General features: G+C 51.0%; 2 protein-coding genes across 2 annotated transcripts in view; both read left to right on the forward strand.

Annotated features, from left to right (window-relative positions):
* Positions 1-1,235: 1,235 nt before the first annotated feature.
* Positions 1,236-1,736, forward strand: RPP25 (ribonuclease P and MRP subunit p25). The gene has a single exon (XM_015822536.1). It carries the CDS (start codon positions 1,236-1,238, stop codon positions 1,734-1,736), a length of 501 nt encoding a protein of 166 aa, XP_015678022.1.
* Positions 1,737-11,415: 9,679 nt separating this feature from the next.
* The window catches only part of LOC107293393 (cytochrome c oxidase subunit 5A, mitochondrial), a 6,788-nt gene continuing 6,584 nt past the window's right edge, over positions 11,416-11,619 (forward strand). The window contains exon 1 of the mRNA XM_015822544.1: positions 11,416-11,606. Within this exon, the coding sequence (XP_015678030.1) occupies positions 11,525-11,606 (82 nt within the window). The 5' untranslated portion in view covers positions 11,416-11,524. The remainder of the gene's footprint in view (positions 11,607-11,619) is intronic.

Here is an 11,619-nt window from a genome sequence, read left to right on the forward strand (position 1 = left end):
GTGAGAAGCTCTTCCTCCTCCAGGGAACCCAGCTCTTGAAGAGGTCCACCAAGCCAGGAGACAAGTCCCACCTCCAAGCCCGAAACAGAAGGACTTCTCCTAAGGGCAGAGGATCGGACTTTCCAGACCGGCGACTCGGAGCCAAGGGCTCCAAAGAGAGAGTGGACGGGGTGTGTGTGTGTCTCGAAGGCTAAACCGTCACACCCACCCTGGCCAAGCCCATAGCCCCCATCCCCAAATAGCCAGAGACGCCTCCAGCCTTCCTGCTAGGCAGACCACCCCCACCCCCAGCCCCTCCGCAACCAGCCCTCGTCCTACCTTGCAGGGGCCGCCCGTCGGTTGGAAGGGGACCCTTTCTGGAGCCCTCCCGCCCCCTCCCCAGGCGGAGGGCTCCCTCCCGGGAGGCGGGGAGAGCGCGGCGACGACGCCTCCGCGGCAGGGACCGCCGCCGCCGCCGCCTGCACTTTGCTGACACCGACGATTCCCAGTTGCGCACCGCCCGCTCGTCCTTGAGCCGGAGCAGACTCGGGCGCCGCCGAGCGAAGCGGCGAGAGCGCGCCGGGACGTTGGCCGGGAGCCGGGCGCCGCGGAAGGAAGGAAGGAAGGAAGGAAGGAAGGAAGGAAGGAAGGAAGGAAGGAAGGAAGGAAGGAAGGAAGGAAGGAAGGAAGGTCTGCCCGGGAGCCCCGTCCTGGCGCTCAGCCGCGCCTCGACGGAGGCAGAGACGTCGGACGGACGGGCGGACCGGCTCTGCTCCCCGGCCAGGGAACGCTGAACGGGACGCTGGAAAAGGCGAGAGGGGTTGCATCGCGCGCTCTGCCCGGCTTCGTCCGTGATACCTGCCTCCCCTCGTTGCTGGACGGCTGGAGGAACCGAAGCCGCTCCAGGATGAAGCCGAGAAGGCTACGGCAGGTGCAAGCGGCCGTCGAGACGCAGCGGGCGGAAAGTCGGGCTCCCCACAACCTTCCAGGCAGAGCAAAGCGCTGGAGGTCGCCGGAGCTTCGGGCCGCTTCGCTTCCCGGTGAGTCTTTCCTTTGAGAAGTCTTGACGCGGGTTAGGGTCCTCCGCGAGACTCTTCTCCCTGGGGTCCGAGATGCAGCTGGGAGATTCCGAGCCGGGGGGAACCTCTTCCCTGACCGAGGGTCCTCGGATGATGGCCCAAAGGATGAGTTCTGGAGCAGCGGAGGAGGCCACGGCTTCCCTCCTCCCCACTGGACCCCCGGCCGTCCAGTCCAGGATGGAGAACTTCAGGAAGGTGAAGACCTCAGAGCAAGGCGGCCCCTTGCCCTTCTCTGACTTGCAGCCCCACGTGGTGGAGATGAAGGTGAAGGAGGGCAGCAAAATCCGGAACTTGATGGGCTTCGCCATGGCCAAGATGGAGGAGGAGGAGATCCGTCAGATTGTCTTCAGCGGCTGCGGACGGGCGGTCACCAAAACCATCACCTGCGTGGAGATCATGAAGAGGAAGTTGGGAGGTCTCCACCAGGTCACCAGGCTCCAATACCGGACCTTGGTGGAAGTGTGGGAGAACCAAGGACCAAGGGCGGAAGGACCTCCTGAACACCTCACTGTCCACAAGAATGTGCCCTCCATCTACATCCTCTTGTCCAAGGACTTGGTGGACCCCAATCAGATGGGCTACCAAGCTCCCAGCCCTCCCGACAGCCTCTGGGCTGAGAGCAGGATCTCCCCCAAGGCAACCAAGAGAAGACTGATTGCGCCCCACGAAGAGGACTAGCCCAGCCATGCAGCCCAACAACAAGAACTCTGGGAGGTCGTGACTTGGGGATTTTGACTCAGTTGCACACGTGTGTGTTCCTTCAGCCTTCGGCCACTGCGAAAAGAATAATCCAAGCCATATGCCAGCCTTACAAGGACAACCGGTTGAATGTGCAATTTACATTTAGAGACGCTTTGGAAAGAGAAGGTGGGTTGCAAACAGAGCTGGTGTCACTTCTGAATTAACACCTCAGCTTGCATTGAACTCACGTACAGAATAGGAGTACCACCAGTCGCCTAGCAAGGGGTCCAAAACGTGATGACCAAAAAAAAAAGGAAAAAAGTGATAAAGTACAGGTAGTCCTCGACTTACAACAGTTTGCTTAGTGACTGTTTGAAAATACAATCTCACTGAAAAAGGTGCCCCCCAAGCCACAGCCGAGCAAGACACCTGCCTGTGTACCCGGCATTTCTATTGAGGATTGGCAGCGGGGGTGGGATGGGGGGTGTTTGGTTTTTATTCCCCCCGTCTGCTGCCACCAACGTCGTCCAAAACCAGTGAAGTGTACTGGGACCCTGTGACACTGGTAGTATTTATACTTAGTCAACGGTTCGTAGACTTACATTTAGTGTTCTGGGACCTCTACGACGTTGTAAGGTCGACTAACCACGAAGAAGTCCCGAGTCGTCTTCGCGGTCCTAGTCGCGGCTCGAGGTCGAGGAGCCTGGTGCTGATCCTGGCACTTCCACTGAGCCCTGACAGCCCCAAAGAAGTGCTGATCCTGGCGCTTCCGCTGAGCCAACAGCCCTGCAGCTCCAGCCATCTCTCACTCAGGCTTGTGCGGTGCTGTCACCGGTTCAGCTCCTTCCCGTCCCCCGCTACCACTTTTCCAGGATGGTCGCGTACCACCTGCCAGGTGCCAATGTACCACAGGTGGTACCCATACCACTGGTTGAAAAGCCCTGTGCTAGTCCAACCCCCTGCATCAAGCAGGAGACCCTAGACCTTTTCAGACAAGTGGCTGTCCAGTCCCTTCTTGATAGCCTCCAGTGATGAAGCACCCACAACTTCTGAGGGGAAAGCTCTTCCACTGGTTAATTGATTTGGGATTATAGAATTACAGAATAACAGAGTTGGAGGGGACCTCGGAGGTCTTCCAGTCCAGCCCCCTGCTCGAGCATAGGCACAAGGAAAATGTAGCTTGATCCAACTGTTATGTTTTCCCCAGTGCTGACTTGGTTGTCTGAGTGATTTAAACCCCATGGAATGTACACTACTTTGATTTGGATGGTGAACAAAGCCAAATTTAGGTGGACCTTAGATGTGAGATAGAGCTGAGATAGAGGGCAGGGTGGAGGGAGAGGGAAAATACTCTTCATTTTGTAGATGCCCCCAGCAGAATGACAGACCGGCTAAAGAAGGAAACATTGGGGGTACCCAATGCTCAAGAGCCATAGGTAGCACATATGAGAAGAGCTGATACAAAGAAGCTTATTTTAACCTCACAGCAGTCAGAGGGGAAGACATTTTGCAGAATGCCTGGAAATTTGCTACTTTTTGTTCCTATGGAAAGTTGCATGAATACATTGTCCATGACACAATAGAATATCTTGTACATGTCTAAAGGACTTATTGGGTGTTTGTCAGTAGGGAAAAAGAAAACCTGGTTGACACAAGAGGAGATTCACACATTGTGGGTAATGGCCGTGTTTTCTTTGGTTTGGGCTCAGGGGGTTCTGTAAACCGTGGTTTGTAAAACAGGGGTTCAGATTTGGACTGTTCTGCACACCCCACCGGTTGTGGTTGGTTTAGTAAAGTTTGATTGAACAAGCCATGATTGAATGTACCTTACCAAAGTTCTTTTTTTTTTTGGCCCCATTTCTTTGTTTGGGGAATGGCTGAGAAGGGACTGATCGTTATGCCAGCTATTGGGAAAACAACCAGGGATGTTCCCCCATCCACACTTTTTTTTCATCATGCAGTTCCATCTTCTTTAGCTGCTGGGCTCCAGAGTCATTGGACCCTCCCACCGATGGTCATGGTGAGTTTGTCTTGGTAGAGCTTTCCCTGACGTCAATCTTCTAGAGATGTTGGATGCTCACTCAGAGCTCAGCAAAGGACAAATCTCCAGGTCACTCAAGGATGATGATGTGATCCATTCAGCTGTGTCCGATTCTTGACTCTGTGGGCCAGGTCTCTCCACATCCTCTGAAGTTGCACTCCTTCTTTGAATTGTTCTATGCTCTGGATGGTGTCAGCTTTGATGGCGTCCAGTCACTGTGTTCTTTGATGTCGCTGAATACCTGACCCCAGTGGAGGCAGGCAACCTCCCCAAGCCCCCCAGTTGAAGGCCAGTTCTCAGCTTGCAGGGATAGGAAGCTGAGAAGCCTACATTGAGATGTTTGGGTTGTCAGGAAGAACACAGGCCCTGCTGAAGTCACACCTTCATCACCAGCTGTCGGGGTTATTAATGGCCAGTTCTAAGGCTACAGCCCAGTGATTTCTTTTGAGTGAGGCCCAGAAAGAGACAGATGGACCTAGTTTGCTCTTCTCGTCCATGTCAGGCCTCAGATTAGAAAGATGCAAGTCAGGGACAGGAAGCTATTAAATATTTGAAGCCTTTGTGCTCTTCCGAGGATTCATCTCTGCGCCTTCGGGGTTTTGTTTATGGTGGGACTGCAGCTTTCCTTTGCATGGGGTGAAAAAGCACCTGGTACTAGGTGGTCAAAATGATTAATGGGTTGCCACCAATCACTAGACTATTTTTGCAAACAGGGGATGCTCTCCTTAGGAGCTGTGGGGTATAAAGATATGGATACTGTGAAATCGTTAATGGGGCATGATTTGAGGGTTGATGGGCTGAACAATCTCCCCCATTTTGATGAGCATGGCGCAAGACATTGTGGGCTGTTCCCTGACACCACTGGACGACATTGCCAGGGCCCGTTGCCTTGGCAGAGTGAGGAAAATTCTCAGGGATTACTCACACTCTGGTTGGTACCTCTTTACTTTCCTACCATCGGGAGATACAGAAATATAGCCAGCCGTACCAACAGGCTGAAGAACCCAATCCATGGGTTGTCAGGCTTCTGAATGGGACATAACTTTATGCGTGACAGACTCGCAAGGCCGGCGTGATATGCAATTAGCTCACAGGGTGTAATAAGTTGGGGGTTTGTAGTCACTGTGAGTTGTGGGGGGGGGCATGGAGGGAGGCTCAGCCAATTTCATTGTATACATGTTATACTTTGATAATAAAGGTTCATTCATTCATTCATTCATTTCTTTTCTTTTCAACAACACATTAAATGGGCACACAATACATCTTGGTCAATGGAATGAGCCATTTTGACTCATCACCAGGAGGGAATAATGCCAGCATGATTAGCATTTTTGCTATTTAATTTTAGCAAAATAATCCTAGGGATTGGGGAGCAGGCCAGGGTTATCTCCTGGTGCCCTGGACCTAAAGATAAAAGAATTGGTTATGCTTTATTCCTTAGTCCTTTCCCCCCCCCCCTTATTCTGAGGTCTTCTTTTCTCCTTCCTGATGTGTTTATGGTGCTTCTGTTTGAAAAGCTTCTAAAGCTTGCCAGGCCTCGAGCGAATATCATAAAAGTGACACAATACCAGGACCAGAGACTTTATAAGGTTACATGAGCATTTCAGAAGCGGATGAAAAAAAAATCCATTAAAAGCAATCTTTCTTGGAGACAAATAATGTGTCAGTTGGGATATAAAAAATGTGCTGGGTTCACCACTACAGAAATGAGAAGAAATATTCGCTCTTCGCTGGCCTTTGAACGATTCTATACACCGGCTGGGTCTGTACAAATAATGGGACTTGCTGGCTTTTGGCTTATTCTCATGTCCGAACCCCGTCAACCACAGATTATTTTGCAGATTTTGGTTGAATAAAACCATCAATTAGAGGTAAACGTAAATCACAGAAGAAATGAGCTAAGCCCTGAAGGGTTTGGTGGATAGTTGGGTTTAGATAGTTGTGTGAACCCAGACATTTTTTATTACTTATCTATTATTTATATCCCACCTTTAATTTTATAAATAACTCAAGGCAATGAGCATACCTAATGGTCCTTTCTCCTCCTATTCTCCCCATAATGACAAGGTGAGGTGGGTTGGGCTGAGGGGGAGTGACTGTCCCAAGGTTGCCCAGCCAGCTTTCAGGCCTAAGGCAGGACTAGAACTCACCATCTCCTGGTGATTGATCCAAAGTCACCCAACTGGCTTTCATGCCTAAGGTGGGACTAGAACTCACCGTCTCCTGGTGATAGGTCCAAAGTCACCCAGCCAGCTTTCATGTCTAAAGCAGGACTAGAACTCACCGTCTCCTGGTGATAGGTCCAAAGTCATGCAACTGGCTTTCATGTCTAAGGCTGGACTAGAATTCACTGTCTCCTGGTGATAGGTCCAAAGTCATCCAGCTGGCTTTCATGTCTAAGGCAGGACTAGAACTCACCGTCTCCTGGTGATAGGTCCAAAGTCACCCAACTGGCTTTCAGGCTCAAGGCAGGACTAGAATTCACCATCTCCTGGTGATTGGTCCAAAGTCACGCAACTGGCTTTCATGTCTAAGGCTGGACTAGAACTCACTGTCTCCTGGTGATAGGTCCAAAGTCATCCAGCTGGCTTTCATGCCTAAGGTGGGACTAGAACTCACCGTCTCCTGGTGATAGGTCCAAAGTCATCCAGCTGGCTTTCATGCCTAAAGTGGGACTAGAACTCACTGTCTCCTGGTGATAGGTCCAAAGTCACCCAGCCAGCTTTCATGTCTAAAGCAGGACTAGAACTCACCGTCTCCTGATGATAGGTCCAAAGTCACCCAACTGGCTTTCATGTCTAAAGCAGGACTAGAACTCCCAGCCTCCTGGATTCAAGCCTGGTGCCTTCAGCACTAGTCCAAACTCACTCTCTCAGTAAACATAATCTTACAATCCCAAATCCTCAAAGAGTCTCTTTTGAATGCTATTCTGGGTTAGAATCATAGGATGGAGGCTTTTCGCGAATGTGTGAATTACCAGACTTGATCATTACCAACTGAAAGAAGCCTTAATGCCCAATTTATTTGTTCCAGTTCCATAAAATGTAGTTCAGCTGTAATTGCGTCTGATGGGAATATTGTGGCTGGAATTTTAATGTTGGTTATCAATGGGCTGTGATCATGTTTGATTATAATGTGCTTTAATTGCATGCACCTGATTGCTGAGGGCTACTTTGAGGGATTGGCTTGAAAGTTGGCTGAAAACATGCCTATGTTTAAAATCAATGCATTAATGATTAAGCAGCAAAAAAGAATACCCTCGTTAAGACGAGTCGGTTTGTAGCACCACGGAGAGCGCCAAATGAGGTAGCTCACTCCCAGGCTGGATGTGATCTTTGGGGATGAGGACCACAGCTGGATTAACCCAGATGTTTAAGCAGCTGGCTTTTTAGTCATGCTTTTTGGAATAAGACACAACACAAGAGCCAGTATGCTTTAATGGTTATGGCACCAGGCCAGAAAACAGGAGATGGAGAATTCTAGTCTCGGTTTAAACACGAAAGAGGACTGAGTGACTTTGGACCAATTTCCAGGAGACTGAGAGTTCTAGTCTCACCTTAGCCATGAAAGCCAGCAGACTGGGGAATTCTGGGAGTTGAAGTCCAATCATCTTAAAGTTGCCCAGGTTGGGAAACCCTGATGTTATGGATAGCGTTCTCCACTTAACCCAAACCACAAGGACAAAGGCATTGTTATCCGACAGGAAGCTTACACGATTTCTGAGATATGCAGAGGGCCTGCTCTTCAGGCAAAGAATCCATTTTCTGTTCATCCGCAGCCACGTTCTTCTACCTCGTCTCTTGCTCTTCAAAAGGAGGGTCATGCTGTTTACCAAGACCCTCCACAAAAGGTTGGCAAAGGGGGCATCATCCACCCTGGCTTTTGATAGACAGCATTTGTACACATTTGCATTCCCACCAGCTCACATCGGTCACTTGCAAGCTGTCAAATGCGGTAATGGTTTCTCTAAACCTCCGTGTCTGTGTATCTCTCTGTTCATCACCCAACTTTGGCTTCCAATCTGGTGACAGGGCAGCCAGGTGGTTGCTGAAAATGAGAAATCCGGAATGAAAAAATGGCAGTAACCTTAGAGAAGTTTGGAGAGGAGAAAAGAAGACCTTCCATCTCTCTGTCTCCTATGGTCAAGAGCCCTGTTCTAACCGAGACGGGAACGAAAATAAGAAAAAAAAATGTAGTATGTGGTGTGAAATCTACAGGAGAGAGAGAGAGAGAGAGAGAGAGAGAGAGAGAGAGAGAGAGAGAGAGAGAGAGAGAGAGAGGCAGGGAGGCTCCTAATAGAATCTTTGTTAGATTGCCTTATCTACCCGCAAACAGCTGCTTCCTTGGGGCTAACGGTGGACCCTTATCTCTTTGCCACACAGATCAATTCATTTTGCTCCTCTTCCTGCTGCATGATTGAATACTAATTTTCAGCTGTTGTTCTGCTTCAACCCTTTGTTGACTTTCTTCTCCCTCTTCCTTCCCAACAAGACTGGGATCAACTGTGGAAGGTGTGGAGGAACTCAAACCACCAAAGAAGATGAATGGCGATCTTGGGAAGGGGATTGAATGATTGATTGATTGACTGATTGCACTAGGCCAGGGATAGGCAACCTTGGCTCTTTTATAAGTTGAAGTCCACGAGTCATAAAAGAGCCAAGGTTGCCTACCCCTGCACTAGGCCCATGATGCGTAATGGCTGCAGATCAGTCATTTTTTAGTGTAGAGGAAAGAAGGACGGGAACTGCTTACATTAATTCTACCAGCCATGTTTTAAATGTTATATATCCCCAAGGGCTCCATGCTCCACAGGATCCCAGCGTCTCATTTGTCAGATTGTTACAGGCACTGACTAAAAGCTTTAAAAGGTTTGCCCCCAGCACCAGAAGATCCATGTGTCATGCCAAGGTGGCCTATGGCTGAACCATCTGGTGAGTTTACTTGGTGATGGAGCTTTTAATGAGCATGGTCGCAAGACTGCCAAAGGAACGTTCAAATACGAGACAGCACAATCCACAGCTAGATAGTGAGTGGAACAAGAGTTCAGAAGAGAACATCCCTCGTGTCTCCAGTGTAAAGAAGAGGGGGGGGGGAGAATTGTATTTTCCGTCTTGCAAGATTCCATCATTGTGCTTTACAGTAGAATAGAAATAGAAATAGAAATAAAAATAGAAATAGAAATAATAGAAATAGAAATAGAAATAATAGAAATAGAAATAATAGAAATAGAAATAATAGAAATAGAAATAGAAAGAAAATAGGTTGGGAGGGACCTTCTAGTCCAGTGGAGGCAAACCTACGGCACGGGTACCAGAGGCGGCACTCAGAGCCCTCTCTGTGGGCACGCGTGCCGTTGCCCCAGTCCTAGGCCTTCAGCTGGGTTTTATAAAACCTTTTCGCTTTAGGCCTCCACCTCCATGTGCAAAAAAAAAGGTTCAATCAATCAGTCAATTTCAACTTCTCTCGGGGAAAAAAAAGATCTTGCAAAGTTGTAATTGATTGATTGAATGTTTTAGTCCCACCCAGTCTGCCGTTACCACAGCAGCCATGCCCACCCAATGAGCCACGGCCACCCAATGGGCCACACCCACCCGGCACCTGACGATGCATAAGTGGGTTTTGGGTTGCAGTTTGGGCACTCGGTCTCTAAAAGGTTTGCCATCACTGTTCTAGTCCAACCCCCTGCTCAGGCAGGAAACCCTATACCAGTGGTGGCGAACCTTTGGCACGCGTGCCAGAGGCGGCACTCAGATCCCTCTCTGTGGGCACGCGCACCATGCCCCAGAGATGGCAACCATCCCTCTTCAACCAGCCGCCCGTTAACTCGCCGAGGTCCCACGTGGCTGGATGCATCCCAGCACCCATGTGCTCATTGGTATCTGTGTGCGGGGGCCAATGGTGTCAGGCAGCAGCTGCCCCGGCCCCTGCCTCACCTTGCCCTTTGACAGTGGCACCCCCACCCTTCCTCGCCTTGCCTCGCCTCACCCCATAGGACGAGCCTCCTGCCCACCGCCCCACCTGCCAGAGACCCCCTGGATCTCCCTCAACCCTGACCGGCCCCCACAGGCGTCCCTCCCCACAAGCAACATCGAGGTGATCACGCCCACCTTGGCCACACCCATCCAGTCTGCCATGACCACAGCCACGCCCACCCAGTGGGCCACGCCCACCTGGCACCCGGCGATAAATAAGTGGGTTTTGGGCACTCGGTCTCTAAAAGGTTCGCCATCACTGCCCTATACCATTTCAGACAAATGCTTGCCCAGTCTCTTTTTAAAAACCTCCAGTGTTAGAGCATCCACAACTTCTGGAGGCAAGTTGTTCCACTGATTGTTCTCACTGTCAGGAAATTTCTTAATTCATGAGTTAATTAATTAACTGATTCATTAGTACATCTGGCTGCGATTCCTATCTGGTTTGTTCCACGAGGCTCACAGAACCGCAATGGTGCGAACCTGCAATGGAGCGTCTTGAATATGCCGCGTTGCACTTTTTAAAACGTGATTTATGACTCAAGGTTGAGGTGTGCGGAGGGAGCCTTGAAGAAAGCGTGCAACGAAGACGACTTAAATAAAGCACCAGCCTAGCCCTGGAAGGAAAGAAAGGGTGAGGAAGGATGGTCCCAACTGCAGGGCAGAAGGTGGCCAGTTTGGGAATCGGCCACCCTCCTCTATAAATCTTTTAAAACTTTGGGGAAAGTCTCCAGAAATGTCTTCCCAAGCCACCAGGTGGCACAGCAAAGCTGTGGATGTCATTTAAAAAAAAAAAAAGAGAGAGAGAGGCTAGGCAGCCAAGCCATGCAAAAAAAAACAACCCCCAAACACCCATAACTTCATTATTCATCATCCTTCTGATTTTATTTGAATTAAAAGCGCAGAATTGAACATTCCGGCAACCTTGAACTTTTTTTCCCCGATTAAGTCCCTGGTTCAAAGGGATAGGCAACCTTGGCTCTTTTATGACTGGTGGACTTCAACTCCCAGAATTCCTGAGCCAGCCGTGCTGAGGGGAAAGGGAGAGGTTTCCAAACTGAGCCATGCTGGCTCAGGAATTCTGGGAGTTGAAGTCCACGAGTCATAAAAGAGCCAAGGTTGCCTACCCCTGGGCTAAACAGTCACTTGTCTGAGAAGGTATAGGTCAGGGGTAGGCAACCTTGGCTCTTTTATGACTGGTGGACTTCAACTCACAGAATTCCTGAGCCAGCCATGTTGAGGGGAAAGGGAGAGGTTTCCACGCTGAGCCATGCTGGCTTAGGAATTCTGGGAGTTGAAGTCCACCAGTCATAAAAGAGCCAAAGTGGCCTAACCCTACCGCCAGGTTAATTCTTCTCGCTCTCTCTGATTGGCTGCCCAGCCAGACGGCCCCGCCCGCCTCCGCGCGGCAGAAACCCCCGCCCCTCCTTTTTTCTCTCCTCCTCCTTCTCCTCCTTTGGAAACGGAACGCCCCGCCCCAGGCCGCCTGCGCGCGCATCCCCCATCCCACTCCACTCCACCCCCCCACCCCTGTTCTCGCTCCCTTCCCGCCTCTTCTGGCGCCCCCTCCCGCGTGCGTGGCGTGCGTGGCGCGACGTTTGTCCCTCGCGCGCCACCGTAGCCCGGCTCGTCCCATTTTTGTCCTCCGGGTGACCGGAGGGGGCCGCGTGTGGCGAGCGAGTAGGCAGGCGCAAGTCGCGCGCTTAACCGCCGCCGGGGCCTCGCTTCTCCTTCGCCTCCCTTCCGTCCGTCCGTTTCCCCGTCCCTCAGCCATGCTGGCCGCCGCCCGGCTCCTCCGCAGCTGCGCCGCCCCCGCCCTGCGCGGCCTGGCCCTGAGGACGCCCGCTGCGGCAGGTGAGCCCCCCCC

Source organism: Protobothrops mucrosquamatus, unplaced genomic scaffold (assembly GCF_001527695.2).
Source record: "Protobothrops mucrosquamatus isolate PMUCROS unplaced genomic scaffold, P.Mucros_1.0 scaffold1601, whole genome shotgun sequence".
Lineage (NCBI taxonomy): Eukaryota > Metazoa > Chordata > Lepidosauria > Squamata > Viperidae > Protobothrops > Protobothrops mucrosquamatus.